The sequence below is a fragment of the Protobothrops mucrosquamatus genome, unplaced genomic scaffold, assembly GCF_001527695.2.
Source record: "Protobothrops mucrosquamatus isolate PMUCROS unplaced genomic scaffold, P.Mucros_1.0 scaffold777, whole genome shotgun sequence".
In the NCBI taxonomy this organism is placed as follows: domain Eukaryota; kingdom Metazoa; phylum Chordata; class Lepidosauria; order Squamata; family Viperidae; genus Protobothrops; species Protobothrops mucrosquamatus.
This window is the reverse complement of record NW_015387045.1, coordinates 17,487-37,659: the sequence shown is the minus strand read 5'-3', so window position 1 is coordinate 37,659 and position 20,173 is coordinate 17,487. Positions and strand designations below refer to the sequence as shown.

General features: G+C 39.2%; 1 protein-coding gene across 1 annotated transcript in view; it reads left to right on the top strand.

Moving 5' to 3' along the window:
- The window catches only part of SH3RF2 (SH3 domain containing ring finger 2), an 81,810-nt gene extending 74,519 nt beyond the window's left edge, over positions 1-7,291 (top strand). Inside the window, exons 7-9 of the mRNA XM_015818664.1 lie at positions 3,347-3,564; positions 5,537-5,889; positions 6,923-7,291. Coding sequence (XP_015674150.1) covers positions 3,347-3,564; positions 5,537-5,889; positions 6,923-7,225 — 874 coding nt within the window. The 3' untranslated portion in view covers positions 7,226-7,291. The remainder of the gene's footprint in view (positions 1-3,346; positions 3,565-5,536; positions 5,890-6,922) is intronic.
- Positions 7,292-20,173: the final 12,882 nt, after the last annotated feature.

The window sequence follows — 20,173 nt, the reverse complement described above, 5'->3', positions numbered from 1 at the left end:
TTCTTCAAAACGGTGTTTCTTGAGATTATTATGTTATGTTTGGATAACTGAATATTGTAATCCCTGAGCATATGAACTGCGGGTAAACAGTGAAAAAAATGACAGGTTTTAATCTGTGGTTTGAGATGTGGAATGCTCAAACAGCTACCTAACTAACCATGTTATTATTTTACGCATTTCTTCCCGTGTGTTTTATCATGTTAAATTGCTCAATTTAAACTGGAAACACCAAGGCCACTTTGGGCCTAGAATTATGCTTGCTGATATACGCTAAATTCCTTCCCAATGAAGAAAGCCAGCTATTCTTCATTTTTCAGGCACATTTTATTATGACATGGCCTCCAATCACACCTTGGGGCCAGTAAAGTGAACAATCCAACACAGATCCCAGGAGATTGGAAGCAGTTTTATAAAGTACTTTACTTATGAACACTAATATTGTGCATCATCCTTTTGAAACAAATTCATAATAAACTGACAACTTCAATATTGTGATGAATCATTGTCCCGTGATTAAACCATAATTTTTTTCAAAGCAAAAACTAGTCACGGGAATGTTATCAGAATGGACTACAAGGTGATGTTTTTTTTCTTTTCTCCCTGAGAAGAAGCACAAATGCTGCTGGTTTAAGTTCACAGCAAATCAGGACCACTTAGGTTATTAAAGCAACTCTGCTCATGCAGAAATTGCTGGCAGTCTCAACAATTTAACAAATTTAAGAGCTCTGTAACCTTGTTGGCCTCATCAGGGGAAAAACATGAGCAAAGAAACAATCAGATTGGACTGCAATAATTTTGGAAGGAAAAAGGGGTGGACCCACAGTTGGAAAATAGAATTACAAGTAAGAAACAGAATAATTGGTGGATTTATGTCTTTCAAGATCATTGCTTCCTCGGTGCTTCATCAATAAGCTTTTTTAAGTATAAGCAGTAGATACAAATGTTTGTTTTTTGCCAATTGGGCATCAGAGGTACAGTAGTGTCGGTTGTTGGGGGGGGGTTTCACCTTAAAATTTTAATAATAAAGAATGCTCCTTTCAGGAAATGCTTTCTTTTCTTGAAACCAAAGCTTAATTAATGTAGCTTGAAAGCTACTTTGTCAAAGCTCCCATTGGGGTTACATTAAAGAATCAAATACCAAATGGCATTAAGCTAGTCATAACTTTTATAATATACAACTGAAGATTGACTGAAGCTTGTTTATAGGAGACCCATTTCTATATTCAAGCTGTGTTCAAGCATAATTAAACTGCCTCAGGCCTTGGGTAAAGGTTCTGATATAAGCAGGTAGTATCTCCTATAACTGTTTACAATTAGCTACCTGAGCAGCTCTTCAGTTCTACCCACTGCCTTGAATATAAATAGTTCTTCCTCCAGAAGGATCTTCTTTTCAGTTATTAGCATATGTTCTGCTTGTGGGCCTCTAGAAACATTTATTGTTCCTACTACTACTACTAAAAAAAAAAGTCGGTCTGTTTGGGTGAGTGATGGTCCATTCCTACAACCAGGAAAGATTCTGACTAATATCCTGTTTGTGCCTCTTTGTCTCTTGTTTCTGGCATGTTTGAAGCATCCTTGTCCTTAGAGGTTTTGCCTTAGGGACAATGTCCTCATGAAAATTGTGAGTTATGCCAAAGAACAGTTCTGGACATGGTGATTTCACAAGCTCATTCTTCCTCCACAGCTTACCACTCCCCATCACCAAATTGGTCCTTCTGTCTTATAGGTAACTGCTGCAGCTGAAGGGTCATGAACTTTGGAAACCTATTTTTGTCTACTGAAAAAAAATCTATCAGCTTTCCTTGTTATATTATTTTCTGGGAGACTGAATAAATTTTGCTTCTGTTCCCATACACATTTCTCCATATAAACTAGAAAACATGAAATTAACTCTCTATATATTTGCACATACTTGTTATCTTTGCAACGCTTTCCCGCCACTGATTTTTATTTCCAAGTGATTTACTTGAATAATGGACAATTTTGGTAATTCTGAATCATTACATAAATTGTCTATCCACAGTCATTATCCATCTCCCGTCCCACATTTAAATACCTGCAGCCTTATAAAGCAGAACCACAGATACCAGTCCCATTACCCATTTCTACCCAGTCCAGTGGACGACTTTCCCTTAATTTTATAAGCGCATAGTGGGAAAAATAAATTGTACAAGTAATTGCAGCTGGCTTATAGGCTAAACAGAGGAAGAAACATTTGTATGAGGCAGTAGAGCAATAGCAGACTAAAGCCAAAAGCTAAAAATAAAAACACCTTAAAATATGATTAATTCAAATTAGCAGACTCGTCAGTCACAGAAGCATGCAAGCATTCCCATACAATGAATGTGTTTACCCTGCCAAAGGATTTATGCTGCTAATATTTACCAAAGTAGTAACTGCCTGTGGGGATAGACCTGAATGGAACTGTATATTTCTGGATTTGATTTGTGCAAAATGTTTTGAATTTGAAAAGTTGAAGCAGGCTGCTTTGATCTCTTAAGAAGTGATCTAATCTTATGTTGATGAAGATTCTCAGTCATCCAGGTAGAGTGGTCTGGAAGTTGAGTCATAGCTACTGAACTTCTTGTTGGTTCAAAATACTTTGCTGCTTATCCAAGTAGCTTCTTCAGATTGAGCAAGTTGGTTAGAGGAAACCATAGATGTCCTCCTAATCTGGATGGGCTTGTTAGGTGAGTAGGCAGAAAAATGTTGGTATATAAATGTTCCAACTCCTAAATCCTTTACCTTAGGTGGGTCAGTAAGCCTATCCAGATTAGGTGAGAAATAAAACCTCTCTGGAGGACATATAGTTGCCATGATTCAACTTCCAGATGATCCAACCTTATCTTATTAGATACCTCAGAAAATAATCAAAACATTACTAGTAAGGTCAGAACAAAATGGCTCACTTTCTGTGAGAGTCAGATGTTTCACATACCATAGTACTTCAAATATTCATAGCTGGGTAGAAGTAATTATAATAGGCATGAGCTATATATATCATTAGAAGATGAGTCATCATGTTTTAGTTTGCTTTGTAGAAATGCAGAACCTGCAACATTAACATTACAATTCTCAGTGTCTGGAAGAGTAATGGGTGGAAAAAAAATCTTTAAAAAAAATTTAAATGCAAGATTAAAATAATCTGCAAGGATATTTTGGTTCAGAATGTACAAATGTTTGCCGAAGTGGACTATCTGCATTTTGTTTTTACTTTTCTAATGAAAAAGTAAATAAAATTCCTGAATCTGAACTATAACATATGTTTATTATGTAATGACCTGAAAGATATCTGCTTCTAATAAACCACCTCTCTCCCTCTTCTTTTGCTCTCCCGAACAAACAGAAAATCCTCCAGCTTCTCGGATTCAAAGATGCCCTCCCTTTATGCAACTTGGACATTATCCACTTCCTCACTTTCATCCCAGGGAAGCATCTCAGGGCACCGTCCAGGGCAAAGCAGACCTTTAAAATCTCTGACTTCACCTGTGAGGAATCTCTCTTTGCCCAGCGCTTCAGTGCACACACCATCACTGAGAAGAGGACGGAGTAGCAATAAGAAGAGTAAGTCCTAGCATGAGAAACAAACAAGTGGGCCTGTTCCCCAAAGGCCAGAGATATGACTAGAAATCTTTAATTATACACTAAAACTCGGGATGGATGTAGTAAACATAATAAGCTGGATCAGACCTCAGCCCTACCAAAGGCAAGGATGTATTTATACAGTGCCTGGAAGATCTAAAAAGTGTAGGAGGATCAAATGTTTAGACACTCTGTGGCAGATAAATTTTTATGAGGGGAGAAATCAAGTTAAAATTCTACCTCTCCCTGCTATGCTCAGGGTCTTTGTTTAGAGACTGAAAGGATAAAATAAGAAGTGTTGGCAGCAACTTTAAAAATCTGATACTATATAATTCTCGGAAACTGAATGAGGTCAGTGTTCAGTCTGAAACAATATTTGTGTAGAATTACTATAGAATTATATTGGCAGAAAACATTCTGCTAGGCACAAAAATGAGCTCAGAGGAAAACAGTAACCATTATTAGGCATCATAATTGAACATGGTAGTTTATAGACCATTATACACATTTGTTTTAGAGCAAACGAAATGCTTAGCAGAATCCATTCGGTTCAGTCTTCATTCGTTCCAAATTAAATGCACAAAGGGTGTGAATGAGACTCTTATTAAAAACTTCTCTCTATACACTTGTTTCTATTTGGGAATTGGTGGGCTATTCAGGGGCCTTTGTTGGCATCTGAGCAGTAAATACTCTCTTCTGCCTTCTTTATTCCTAATACTTTGGGCATTTGTCATTCATTTGGGCATTCTAAGGAAAAATTGGGAAAGTCACAAGGAAACATCAAGGTTGGAACCTATGAGTAGGTCACAATTTTTCTATATTCTGCCACAGAGCAGCATAGTACAGGTGACACTTAATTGTTCCCAATAGCTGTTTTATTTAATCAATCTGCTGCAGCCAGTGCAAAGCAAGGCAAATGACAATGCAAAAAGAAAAAAAAGGCTAGTGACAAAAACTATGAGTGATGATACCAATGTGGTTTCTGCAAATAAAAGAAATGAAGTGAGCAATGAAGTGAAGCAAATTCCATGGTCCCATTTACAAAGTACATAGTTAGAAAAACATGTCTGTGCTTCAATCATTAAAAAAAAAAATCCTTAGTGAGAAAAGAAAGACAAATACAACTTTAATTGGGTGAATATATGCAAGCTCCAAGGCACATGCTGAGTATTTATTTCAATTCAAACTTTAAACAAAATTTCTGCCAAAGCTTGAGTTTGAGTAGGTATTTAAAAAGAAGAGAGTAATATACAGGCATGTCTTCCTCTCTGTCAGACTGTTGTTCATCTTAGTCCAGTGCTGTCCCCTCTGACAGGGGTCCCAGTAAATATTTTTCATGTAAAATCTAAACCAGCGGTCCCCAACCTTTCCAGTTCTGTGGACTGGCAGCACTGGCAGCAGCGGGGGAGGAGAGGGGTAGTTTTGTGTGCACCTGTGCCGTTTGCACAAATGCAGCTTCACACATTTGTGCTCGTGTGCCACTTGCACATTCTGGTTCCCATTGAGCTGTGGACTGGAACTGAGCCACAGACCAGGGGTTGGGGACCCCTGGTCTAGATTACTGAACACTAAGCATAAAGGGCAAAAGGAAAAATGAGTTGAACCTGTGAGTCATATCATTTTCCTAGTAGCCAATGGAACTGGAGGAGCACAGATTAATCTGCCTCCTGGGGTTCATTAGTTCAGGAGAAAATGAGCTTAGAACATACTTCATGTAAACCATGTACTCTGCTACAGTGTTAGCTCACCCTTGTAATTTCCTAACAGCTCTTCACTTTCTAGTAGCATGTCACATAGTGTGATCCACCCAAACTCTAGAATTCAGTTAAACCCTGCAATTCAATGGATTTCTCCCACCCTTTTTAATATGAATTCTCATAATATGAATTCTCAACAAGGTGGATTGTTGTTATTGTTATCTTAACCCTCCTCTCTTTAATTGTTTGTCTTCTAGGTGGATCTTTACAGAAACCTTTGCAACCAGGAGCCCTTATTCCTTTAACCAGCTCTCTTCAGCGACATCCTCCAACTCCAGCACGATCTCAACAAACACCAATATATCAATCTATTTCCTCTTTGCCCCGAGGAGTTGGCATAGCTGATACAGGAATCAAACTGAGTGCCTCTCATAATTCTTCCTTAGTGCTATTGCCCCGAAGCGGAAGCAGCAGAGCTCCTTCTGTATGTGGCTCGGTCATTTTGGATACCAGTGAAGTACCAAAGAATGAACTAGCTGTGAAACCACCTGCATCTGCTCCACCTTCTATTCTGGTGAAACCAGACACCTTCAAAAACACCACTGAGAAGGTAATAATAGGGTCTATTCCTCCAGTGACAGAGTTATAGTTGTTAAGTGTTAAGATAATAAAAACTCTTGGCAATTCTGTGAGAATTTAGTGATATGCATTAAAGTTTTCAGACCAAAAGCCACATTTGGCCTACTGGAAAAAGTCTAAATTTAAATTAAATATAAATAACATGTTTCCCTTGTATCTAATGATTTCTCCTGTTCTATCATATTAAAAATTCATCATCATTTATAATTTCCCAGAAAGCAGTTCTCAATCAGATAGACACTCTACCTTATTTTTTCAATAACAGCACCAAGTGTACACCACACAGTCTGTTCTCCTAACACACATGAAATAGTCCTTATTCCTGAAGATTATACTTTGGCATTAAATATGTTCAAGACTGAAGTTAACTGGCGTTAATAAACATCATTTATAAGTGGTTATCACTAAATTAGTATTATAACAGTGATTATGTACATAACATTATTTCAAATTCAGTTAACTTCGCAAATAATATTTCAGTGTTCTTTATAAGAACATTTATAAGTTCTTTATAAGAACAAGACTGATTTTACTTCCATATTAAATCAAAAGAATGATCTTACATAAATCTACTTAAGAGTTAGTCATCTGTACTTCCCAATCCACGGCACAGTTTCTATTCCATGTAAAGAAAGTTTCTCTCAGCTACTGATCTCTCTCGTTATAATTCAGCTGTAAATGGCTCGATAGTTGTGTGGAAGACTCACATAATGTATGTCTCAGAAATGTTGCTCCTTTACAAAAACATTCCAAAACAAAGCTAGTTCTGTAGATACAACCATTAACTCACCTTTCCAAAATTCTGTCCAATATGCTCAAAGTATTACACACGATGATATTTTATGAGAGAGGTAAGGTAACTTGTCTTTTTCCATTTTGCTGGGGAAATTGTAAAACAGAATTTAGTTTGCCTGTTTGGGGTATGTTTTATACAGTGGCACAGCAATGTTTCTGCAAGCCTTCTGGGAGTAAATTAACTCCAGATTTCTTTATTCTATTTTCAGCAAGTGAAAACAGTGCGATTTCAAAACTACAGCCCACCACCGTCCAAGAGACATAATTCTGTATCTTCAGTGAACCTCTCCAATGGCAAACCCGAACAAGGAATGATTACAGAAGCAATACAGCCAGAATCGAACATCAAGAGCCCTGAAATGTCAGCTTTGTATTCCCATCGCATTGTCTCTAGTTCAGTTCATCAGAAGAGAATGCCACAGCACAAGACCTCACCACTGGACCTTTCTAGCCAAGCTGGTCACCTGACCTTTCCTACAAAAAAGAATTATAATAGCACCTCTGAGAACTGAGACGTTTAACCTTATTTAATGGGCTATGTTTTGGACATGCACTATTATTCATTGTAAGAAAGAAAAAGGATCAGCAACCAGATGGGAGATAGGTTCTAGGTCCAATCTGCTAACACCTTTTAAAATGTTACCATTTTACCAATTGGCTCAGCTTCTTTAGGACTCTTATCATCTCACTGATGATTACAAGATCTCACCAACATCATGGGAAGTTCTTGTTTTACCTGGCTCAGAAGTAAACCTCATGGTACATGAGCCTGCAGTGTTCTTCAGATGCAAAAACTATCCCAACTGTAGTGTCAATTCTATTATCACTGTTAGATCTAAATAATAATAATAATAATAATAATAATAAAGGACTAGGAGCATGGAGGCTATTCAAAATTCATATTGCTCTAAGTTCAAATCCTCCACAATTCATTTGTGAATAAGAACAAAGAGATTGTTTTGCTTTGCTTTGCTTTGCTTTGCTTTGCTTTGTTTTGCTTTGTATTCTGACCAGTTTCTAAGCATGGTTTAACTACCATCCTTCCCTTATTTCTTTTGAAGCTGAGCTATCACATCTTTCTTATAACTTAATGTTTTCATTTGCACTTTCCATTTACGTTAGAATTCAGAATGCTTATTTTTTATTTTTTTTAGAAATGAAAAATCATTCTCAGCTTTGAAAACATTATCTCCAAGGGAGGTAATGAGATAAACCCACTGAGCAATTCTCACTTAACAGAAGGACCTATGAGTCTTTCCTTCTCCCTGCACGCAGGCTCTCTGCCACACAATGACTGATTAAGACCGACTTTTCAGATTCTCCCTGACTACCTAGCCCCGTGGTGGCAAACCTATGGCAAGCGTGCCACAGGCGGCACGCGGAGCCGTCTCTGGTGGCACACGAACCATTGCTGGGCCGAGCTGTTCCCTCCTCCTCTCTGCGCATGTGCAGCTCTCTGCACATGCACAGTCTGGGAATAGGCAAGAGGCTATAAAAGGAGCAACTTTCGGCAGAAGCAGCATTTGCTGCAGACAGTGAGAGAGCAGGCACGAGTCGGAGCGGACAGCGAGCGAGTAAGTGAGCACGAGTGACAGCTCGGTGGCCACGCCCACTTGGTGGCCATGCCCACCTGCCACCCGGCGATGCATAAGTGGGTTTTGGGTTGCAGTTTGGGCACTCAGTCTCTAAAAGGTTCGCCGCCACTGACCTAGCCTCAGCAATAAACAGGATCAGAATTCTATTGCGTTAACTAGCTGTGACTGATGTTTAGAGTAGTGCTATATATGCAGTTTGATTTTGTTCCCTTTATTAGTTCAAAGGTTGTGCAAACTAGCCTGAAGTAAAAGAGCAAGTGATATCATTGCTCCTGCAGTGTCATTTCAATAAATGTTGAAGCTAATAGTTGTGGATGATTGCATAGACCCAATGAAACTAATGCAACACTGGATGTATGTAACTGGCGTACAGCATAAGGAAAGTTTTCAAGAACAAGTGCATGTTCATCATGATTTCTTGCCAAGGGCAAAATAATGTAATCTTCTAGAACCTACACTAACTGCCTCTAATTGTATGGAAAGTAAGACAATGTTCCGGTACTTCATAAATACAGCAAAATACAGGTAAATCAAGAGATTAATATTTGATTCCAGACCAATTCACACCTGGGGGGAAAAAACTTTAATTTGCATTCTAAGGAAGCAAAAAAAAAAAAAAAAGCTGCACCCCGGGCTACTAGATAGAAAAAAGAGGGCATATTATCAGCATATTAGGGAGAGGTGAGTTATTTTGCTGTCTGAAGACCTCTAATGTGGCTTGAGACGAGTTCTTCTCCCTGTTGAATAGCAGTTTTAGTGCTTCATTTTACCCTTTTTTCCTTGACACACATGCTGATGTACAGAAGAGTTTCTTCCCAGATGTGAGATAGGTTAACCCATAAAAATGGTTGGACCATGAAGTTCCAGTGAGGTGAGGTTTAAGCACAACTCTCTGACTCATTAGAACTCATAGTCCTAATAACCTTCCCTGTTTCCGGCTCATTCTGGAGCTACCAGAATGCACTACCTAAAACGCATCATAGGATGTGCAAACAGAGGCAGAACAGCTCCCACCTCATGATTTTACACATGGTATCTGTCTACAAGTGCTATCTCTCTAAACATGGACATCTCTAGAAGACAAGGGAACACTGCATAAAGCTCTATGAGTCTTGGGTTCTAGATAACTACAATCTCTGCTGTTCGGTTCCTATGTGTTGACCCCTCCCCCCCAGCTCACAGGATAAATTCCAATTCATCCTTGTATTATAGAAGGTTTGAGTAATGCCTGCAAAGAGCTACGGTACAACGAGTGAGTGCCCTGTTTCTTGTGCAAGTCTACAAACTTATGCCATATCCTGTTCTTGGTTATTGCATCAGGGTTGTTAGATATGCATGCAACTCTGGGCCCATTTCAGTTTGCTTTCCTTCAACCCATTTCATAAAACATGCCTTCCTTTAGAAACATGAACGAAACTCCATGGGAAAAGTCCTATGACAGAGCAGGTTTAGCTTTGGAAGCCATCAGCTTAATGCACAGCCAAACTACTACTGGTGAAGAAATGGTTATGTGAAGCAGAGCGAACAACCGTAGTGGAATGAAGTCAATCTCAATAGAACTCAACTCACAGGGTGGTGGTTGTGTGGAAAATAGGAAGGGGAAGGAATATTACGTATGTTCACCACCTTGGATTCTATATGAAAAAAAAGACAGAATAAAAATTAAAGAAAACCCTAAGGAAGGAGGAGAAGGGGGGAAACTAGTTAAAGGAAGAGGACACTTAAATTTGACATAAATACAGAATGAAGGAAAATATTTTAACATTGGACATTTTTGAACAATGGATCCAGAAATTAATTTTAAGAGCATCTGCCTCTATACATAGACTGTGTTTAAAATATATTATGGAAGTGGAATAGGTTTTACCAGAAAAACTGAGATTGATCTGAAAATGGATTTTAATATGACAGGCTTCAAGAATGATACTACACTGGATGCTACATTGGACATACAAAACAAAACAGCTAGGGACTTAATAATTAAAAAGGATATACAAATAACCAACCAAAAGAGTCACCTGGATAACTTTCTTAAGTTGGATTTACAAAAGACATTTGTTAAAGCTTTTAAGAATTGTTTGAGAAGGGACAATGAAAAAATGAAAACCAATTCTAGGACATTATTTGAAGAGATTGAAGATCAAGATTGTTAAAAGGAAGGAGTATGAAGTTGGGTTATTTGATCAAGGTTAAAATAGGTAGATTGATACCTCTGATAACCCTAAGGAACTTTTGCTGACCAGAACCGAACAATGAGGCTTTAACGATTTGTTTCTAAATAAGGATTTGTTTCTAAATAATCTCAGGGGCTGCCACAAAGAAGAGGGAGTCAAGCTATTTTCCAAAGTGCCTGAAGGCAGGACAAGAAGCAACGGATGGAAACTAATCAAGGAGAGAAGCAACCTAGAACTAAGGAGAAATTTCCTGATAGTTAGAACAATTAAGCAGTGGAACAACCTGCCTCCAGAAGCGGTGAATGCTCCAACACTGGAAGTTTTTAAGAAGAGACTGGACAGCCATTTGTCCAAAATGGTATAGGGTTTCCTGCCTGAGCAGGGGGTTGGACTAGATGAGCTCAAAGGTCCCTTCCAACTTCTTCTTCTTCTTCTTCTTCTTCTTCTTCTTCTTCTTCTTCTTCTTATTATTATTATTATTATTATTATTATTATTATTATTATTATTATTATTATTATTATTATTATATGGATATGGGGGAAAGAGATCATTTGTTATATTTTAAAAGTAGGGGATAAGCTATTAAAAGAGTTTATATTATATGAAGGCAGAAGTCGTTTCTTTATATAGTTCTTTTCTTCTTCTTTACTATTGTCTTAATTTTTTTCTTCCTTCCCTATTTTTTCTTTCATTTTTTTTTAGTTTGTATTAGTTTTTATCTTTTTACTTTAATACATCTTAATAAAAATACAATAAAAAATAAGCAATCAACATAGTGCATGGGAAGCAGCTTCCTATGATCCAGAACTTCCTCCCAATGCAGAGAGAAGTAGTTTGTGTTGCGGGCACAGAGGCCAGAAGCTGCAATTCCTTTCCTCCCTTTTAATGTGCCAGTCCATATCAGGGCATGCATAGTGTTTAATTCTGTAAGGAAAAAAACAATAACAAAGCATCACTACCGGTACGAAAAGTATCACTTCTAATCTGATTCAATGACTAGTAGACATTCCGAAAGAGGAATATATTAACCTCTTTTAAAACATACTGATCACAAAGACATTCCTGAACAGGCGAAGGATAAGCATGCCTTGCTTACACAATAGCATCTAATCACCTAACTGAACTCTTTTCTAAAACTGTATCCTTCTGAGAAGGCATCATTAGTTGGGGGGTGGGGGTGAGTGGGAGGTGTCTATTTATGCCTTCCTCGTAGGAATGCAAATACACATTCCTGAGACACACTTGTGCCAAAAATAACCATCGCTTGAGAATGTGTAGATGGAGTTGCTGGCGATTGCTATACTCACTGAAAACAGTGGTGGGAAGATGCCAGCTGTAAAAACGAACCAGAAAAATGAAAAACTGGGGCTCGCATATCAGAGCCTGGGGGAGGCAATAGGGAACAGAGAAAGAGGGGGGAGAAACAATTTTCATCCATTTACATTAATGTGCCTGTTTTGAAAAACCGGAGGTGGCTGATTTGATGATAAAGGGGTTTGCAGAGCCAGAGGGACAGTTTGGCTGCATCCAGTGAGACTCCTGGGCCAAAGATCTGACAACCTTGACACAAAACCATGACCAGCTTATGATTACTTGCCTTCAAGCAGCAGGAGCCTTGGCACAGAGAAAGCTTTAGCTCATTATTTGCTGCTGTAATTATTTTCCAAAGGAATTATTTGAAAACAAAGGAAAACATTTCCAATCCAACAGAAGCAGCTGTTCGGAGCCAGTGCCCTGGCTCATATAAAGGCTAAACCCACTGCCTACCTCAACTGTGCATTTACTCAACTGCCATACACATGAAGCTAGAAGGTACAGCAGCTATCTGGAATGGTTTGATTGCCATCGTTTGCCATTTGCATGATACTTGTCATCAGCACAACGTGTTATTCATGTTGCTTCACCTTCATAATTGATGACGTAGGCCTTACTGAATAGAATTTGGGATCGTGGAGGTGGACACAGTCCTACCTGCTTTAAAGGTAGGTGATGTGGCCTTAAAGGAGAAGCAGCTGGCAGCTTTATGGGCAGCAATACAGGATGCATTGAAAGTACTTTCATCTCTAAGGGATATGAAGGAACGAAGGGGAAATAGCCATATAGATCAATGCATGCAAGCTGAAGCCAACATTTTATTTCAAATCAAGGAAAGACTGAGAACATCCCGCGTAGATAACAGGATTCTGAAACTTTAGGCAAAAACACTCAGAATTGAACGGGATGCACTTCAACACAGCCTGTTGCAACGGGTGAGCATCAAAGGGTAAGGGGGGGGAGAAAGAGGGTCCCACATCTGATTCTAGGCCACTTCCAGGATTTGCCAGGCAGCAGAAGGATGGTGACCTGCTTTAGAATGGCAGTTTGGAAAATAGCAAATAGTATTTGTTAAACCAGGCAAGGGTTGCTCGAATAGAACAGCAATGCTTTCATGTAATGGCCTTTGAAATAGGGAGGTCCCAGTCTTAGGTTGTGATAAAATGTGAGAATGGCCTTGGGAGAGAGAAGGAAGAACCACAGCTTAGACAAAGTCTGATAAGAGGCAGCTTAGTCAGCAGTTGGAAGGGAAGGGTGGAAAGAATTTCAGAAGGAAATTCTCCCCTCTCTTTTTAGCTTCCAGAAAACTACAGAGGGTCCCTTCTGAAATGCTTCCATGCTTTTTTCCCATCTAAGGATCTTCTTCCTGTCCCCCTTAGGTCATTCCTATATGCCATCAGATAAGTATTGTTCTAGGCCAGGCATATCAAACTCGCGATGTCACGTGACGTCGTGCAACATATCGCGACTTCCCCATTGCCAGCAATGGGGTGAGTGCGGTTTCAGTGTGACACATCCGGCCTGTGGGCTGGCAGTTTGACATGCCTGTTCCAGACAGAATAATAGCTCCAACCAGTAGTGGTTTTTGATTCAGGCAGCATTTAACTGAACCCTGAAAATTATACAGAGAATGGATTACTGTCATTTTACCAGCTGTTTGGTCAATGTAATAGACCATTTGTCACACAAGTTAAGTGACTGACCATGTTAGTGATAGTCTAGTTCCCACTGAGTTCTCTTTTCCTATAGTGGGAGTAGGAATCATCCATAGCAGTTCGCACTTAACAACTGCCCTGCTTAGCAAGTATTCGAAGTTATGACAACACTGAAAAAGTAAGCTTAAAACCAGTCTTCACATGACTGACACTGTGTCCCCATTTTCAAGTAATTGAGATTTAGCAATAGCACTTAGACGTATATACCACCACATTGTGCTTTATAGCATAGGTCACCAACCTTTTCATGCTGGCGGCCTGGAGCAGCTGGGAAATTTGCACAGCACTAGTGGCCCTGTTTGCACAGGTGTGCAGGCACTAACCACCACTGCTGCTTGCGCCATATGCATGCACAAACAAGCTGCACATACCTGCATGGGCTAGCAGCCCTGTTTATGCATGCACACCGGGGGTAGCCGCCACTGCTGCTAGTGCCATGCGCATGCACAAACAGGCCATGTAACCTGCATGGCACTAGCAGCCCCATTTGTGCAGGCATGCAGGTGCTAGCCACCGCTGTTGCTAGCCATGTGCGCATGCACAACGTGCATGCACAAATGGGGTCATGGGCACTAGAGCATGATCCAGTTGGCCTTGATCCAGTTGGCCATGGGCCAGTAGTGGGCCACGGACCATAGGTTGGGGACCCTGCTTTATAGCACTCTCTGCCCTCTCTAGGCTGTCTAACATATCAACATATTACCCCCAACAATCTAGTCCTCATTTTATCGACCTCGGAAGGATGGAAGTCTGAGTCAACATTGAACTGGTCAGGATCGAACTCTAGGTTGTGGGCAGAGTTTGCTTGCAATACTGCATTCTAACCACTGCATCACCATGGTTCAGGGTCTCCCACTTTCTAGCCTGGTGCTTTATAATAACTGCGCCAGCAAGGCTCAGTATTTGGCTGCTTTGCAGTTGGGGGCTATTTATGTATTTACCAAATTTATATGCCACTCATATTGTGGTGCATTTACAACTTATGCAGCATCCTGCAGTCACAGGATCACCATTTGCCTTCTGCCTCACAGCTGCCTTCCAACTATCAGAGACAATGGAGAAGCTGGCAGTAAAATTGCAAGTTGCAGTCACATATGTCTCACTGGACAATCAAGGGTTTTTTGCTTAATGACTACAGTGGAAATGACATTGTAAACCAGTTCTGGTCAAGTGATGTGTCATCTGGCAGATTTGCTGGTCACCACTGAGGTCATTAAACAAAGACTAATTGTATTGCCTTGACAGCAGGATGGGTAACTTGTAGTCCTTAGCTCACTCAATGTATTTTTGTCATCCTCCAGTTCCACCACCAAAATTTAATACATGACAAGGTTTTCACCCCAAAAAAAAAGAATGTTCTTTTCTGCAGAAATATTCCATTCCTAAAATGAAAGAAAACAGAATATCCCAGACCCATCCATTTACATCACATGGTCTCAGCCACTTTGCTCCTAAATTCCCCAAAGAGGCATCCTTAATGCTTAAACAAGTGAAAGGTGGTTCAACTTCTGCTCCAAATAGAAAGAGGGAAACTAATGAGACAGGAGACATTTTAAGGCCTTCAAGAAATCCATCCAAGCATAGTAAAGTAACAATTTGTCAAAATTAGCCTCTAGTTGTAGTACAAAACAGAAAAGTATCACCAGAACCATTTTTACAGTAAGGTGGAGGGTTAAAATAAAACAATGAAAAAGAACCATGTTAAGTTTTCTCTGTGACCATAGTTTATCCAGGCTTGCTAAGAGATTTCAAAGAATCCCCTGAGAACTTAGTTTCCAGAATGTTAAGAAACTACCGTAAGCTCCCTCAAATGGCAGGTACTTTGGGAGCTCTTAAAGCAAAGATAAAAACATAAACACCAAGCATGGCTAGCCAAAAAATCACTACAAATCCAATGCTAGCCACCTTGGCTATTAGATAAATATCTCAAATGCTAACTAATATAATTCAGGATCTTTAATTTTTAGAGAAATATTTTCTAGAATATCAAGGAACAAGTATGCAAAAATCAGCTGAATTTAAATAATTTAAGATATCCAGTTGGATAAACAAATTACATGTGTTTTACCTCTTGCCTGATGTTCACCTAAACAATTTTTTGGGGAGATAAGAACAATGTGGCCCACAAGAAGCTTGGTCACATTTTCTTTTTCTGCCACTGCATTAATGCAACATCTATTTTTAGCATGAAAACAAGCCATAGGATCTCTCCCTACGAGTGAGCTTAAGCGCTCTCCACCTTTTGAGTTGGGAGAAAATGAGGCCAGCATGAAATTGGGTGTCCTCCTTTCCATACCCTATCCTGCTTCTATTGTCTCTGATTCAAGTGTTAGTAGTCTCCTGACTATCCTCCAAATAATGGGTGTCAAACCCTAACACATCTGTGACTGCCCTTGGACAGTGACAGAACTATAATCTTAGTTCAGCTAAAAACAACTTTAGCCTGTCTAATTCATGATCTAATGACAAGATGAAGTCAACATTGTGGGAACACAGAACCAAAATAGTTGTTGTCAGGACATATTTGTCAAGTATATGCAGCTCAGAGAGTTATCTGTAGAGTTGGGAAATGGATAAATCTCAGACAGGTTGTAGAGGGTTGCCATAAGAAGCTAGAAAATTAATTGGCTGCTAAAAATCTGATTGCAAGGTGATGAAACTAAAAGGAGTCTGAAGAAGAAACAGGCTCCTCAGATGTTAAGATAAATAGGAATACAATTGAAGAGATAAGGAGCTTGTAGACAGATAGTGTAGAGTCTGTGAGAAAATCAGAAATTCAGAAAATCAAACCACCCAAAAAAAGGAGGAGGTTTTCTCCAAAGAATTGAGAATAACAAAACTTCAGATTTGGGAAAGGATATAAGCTGTGAAGTTGTGAGTTACAAGATAATTCTATTACACTTTGACAGTTAAACAAAGAGGAAGAAAGGACAAGAGCAGAAATTAACCTGGAAGTATTGAAGAAAGAAAAAAGATGAACCAAAATTTTCAAGTTAAGGGAGAGACAGAAAGTTTACTCCTAAGAAACATCTTAAGAAGATAAAGAGAGGTAAAAGGAAAGGCTTTCAATCAAGGAAGACAGAATGACCACTTGTGAATAAGAGGTAAAGGAAAGAAGGCACAGGATTTTGATAGCTTGGCAAATGGGCCCCTTGAGAAGCTGCATTTTTCACACAGGAAGACTATCCAGTACATGTTGGTTGTAGAGAAGAGAACCATCTGGCATGTGTTGTCTGGGAGTGGGTTGTGGTTTACCAAGCTAAAGAAATCTTGGGACCAAGGAATTCATTGCCATTGAGTTCAACAGTAATCCTTTAATTGTTATTTTACCATTATTTTTGTACCAATGTGATACCCCCTCATAGCTATGTGGCTATGGGTTCTGAATACAACCAGTGAAGCTGTTCTTGTCTTCTACTAGAATAGGGGTCTTCAAACTTGGCCCTTTTATGACTTGTGGACTTCAACTCCCAGAATTCCTCAGCCAGGCACACTGGCTGAGGAATTCTGGGAGTTGAAGTCCACAAGTCATAAAAGGGCCAAGTTTGAAGACCCCTGTACTAGAAGTTTATATTTTGCTTATTAGATCCATGGATGTAGGGAATGGCAGAAGCTCCTTAAAGACTTTGCTGGTGGAAGGATTTGCAGCAGGCTTGGCTAAAATACATTCAAAGAGATTCTATGGCAAATTTCTGAGGAAATCAACTCTCAACCTCAGCATTAGCCACTCTCCCACAGTGAACAGCACTAGCAGGTTTGGCCTCATTTCTAATGAATGCAGGTAAAGGACACCACTAATCAATCAGCTGATTGATTTAAACATTTCTGATGTGTATGGATAATGTCCACAGGAGACAAAGAATAATGTTGTGGCCATGAAACCGGCACTTAAAAGCATGTCCATTTTGCAGCTTTCAACCTGCTTCTGACAGGTTTGCTGTGCGGTTCCTCCCATGGACCTGGCGTCGTCCTGCTCATCTGTGAAGTCATGGGATCTCTGTGCTGTACTGTGTTGGAATGTTGGGTTTCAATTTTGCAGGCGCACACTTTCTGCACCTATAAATCCATTGACCACAAAGAGCAGCAGATGTTAGAGAAGTAGATGACTGTGCACTTTTATCACTTTTCCTTGTCTGAAAAGTTTACTTTGTCTGTCTCTGCATAACATGCCTCCGACCAGTTAGACTGGTATTTTCAGGGTTGTCAGCACTTTCTTCCCTGACACTGATATGTGCAGTTCAGGTTCTCACCTGATTTAGTCTCCTTCCATAATAGATAGCACAATCCAGTTTAGGCTCTCAGCTGCAGATAATTCTGACTAATCCAGCCTTTCCTATTGCAGAATATTACTTTCATTTCCATTCATGCAAGCACCAGTTTTGAGTATACTTCCCTTTCCCCCCCCCTACACACACACACACACACACACACATATGATGTTCCTGATGTTGTTTCATGCAATCTTTCTCCTGAGCAACCTACTTGCTAATCAACAAGCAGGTAGTAATGCAATGTTCTCCAGTCCTCTAAACATATTGAATTAAACACGTTGGTGGAATAGTCAAACAGTTATGGACCTGGTTGAGCTAAGCAGAGCAGGGAAACTGGATATACAATGGATGGTCACTCTTTTTTTTAACCAAAAATATATTCTTAAAAATGTATCTTAGCATTTAGAAGTATCTGAAAGAATGCCAAACCTAGGTTAATGCCATCCATTTATCTTCAGTTTCATAAAACACTTTTAGAATATATTCCTTGCTGTGTGACAGCAAAAGAAGCACCTTGATAAGGGTGAAACATATGGGGGATGCATACAAATTTAAGAGTAGGAAAATAAGATGGGGGGAAAAAACAGGAGTTAGGGTTTTTTGTTGAACAACATAGAACTCTTGAATTAGGGCAGAAAATGTCTAAAGCAGGTTGGTTGTGGAGGAGGTTTCAGTGCTTTGATGCCATGGTAATAGGTTTCTTAAGAAGACCAAAATAGAGCAAGATGGATGAGAGGAGTACAAAATGGGGGTGGACATGTTTTGCAGTGATGGATCCTTTTTTAAAAGCTTGCAAAATACACCCACTTTCTTACTTAATAACCACTTTGTCTTTAGGATGGTGCAGGGAGGAGGAAAAAAAGGAAAGGTAATAAGGCACGGACTTGTTGAGAAAGAGTGGTAAGATGGTGATTGTGCTACCTTTACCATTTTGATCTCAATGTTTTTCATTCTATTGTGTGAACTAAACTTCATATTCATTTAATAAGAAAATGGGATGATCTAGTGTAATCCAGCACCCCCAACATGCATGGAACACTCTTCCATGTTTATGCTCTTCCTTAAAATTTTCTTCCACAATATACCTTAAGGATGGCTTGTCCTGTAATTTAACACATTTTAGGTATTTTCCACACATCAATATATCTTTTCTCTGCAATGAAATTTAAATTGTTTTTCTCCAATGTTCTGGGTAAAACGGTATCTATATCACTGCAGTTAGCATGAGTTGGCATCTATTTCTCATTAATAATAAGAGCTAACCCTTATGCCCTGTTTTGTCAATTTCACTGCTTTTCATACCAAACTATATTGCGACAGGTCAGTCATCCTCAGCTAGCTTCTCAACAATTCTCATCATCCTCAGGCAATACACTCAACAAGGCTAGTATTATGTACATTATAATTTAATACCTCCAGAAAGTCTCAAACTGAGGAAATGTCACATAGAGTGGAATGAAAGAGAAACATAATAAAAACTTGTCTTATATAGATGCAACTTTTGTCAGATAAATGGTATGAAAGTTTTTGAGGGACACAGATATCTTCATCAGTCAGAAAACAGGAGCATCTAACTGATGACAAGAGGCTGTGCTTCCTGAGATTCTTTGGTCAGATTTTTTCTATCATAATGTCATCGTAAAATGTTTAAAGCATTAACAACAAAAACACAGCGCAAAGAAAATTTCATACCTGAAATTATTTAACAAATCTCTACCTTGCTTCAATCAGCTTCAACAAAATTCTAAGGCTGACCCACTAAACATTTATTTTATCTTCGTTTTTCACTTCATGAAAAGTTCCAGAAGATCAAGAGGAGTGTGATCATGCTGTGTCAGCCATATGCATGAAACAAAATAGACAACATAACACCTCAGATTTAACAATTGTCGATAAGAAAGACAAAAAAAAAGTCTGGATAGTGGACATAGCAGCAGAAGAGAAGAGAAAGAACTGGGGGGGGGATCACAAAATACAAAGACTTGCTGATAGAAATAAAGTGCCCAATGGTAATAGGTACAATCCAAAAACAACCCCAAAGCACATCATTGGCATTGACAAATTCACCATCAGTCAATTGCAAAAGATAGCTTTACTCGGAACAGCTTACATCCTGCAACGATAACGCTAACACCATAAAATATCAACATCTACCTATCCCAGGTCCTTGGGAAGGTTGGTAAAAATGCCGAATCCAGTCTGAACATCTGACTAACTGTGTGACAAACTATAATAATGCAGTAGGATTGTTCAATAGAGCCAATTTGGCATAGTGGTTAAAGCTACCAATCTATAAACCAGGAGACCAAGAGTTCTAGTCCTATCTTCAGCATAAAGCCAGCTGGGTGACTTTGGGCCAGTCACTCTCTCTCAGTCCTAGGAAGCAAGCA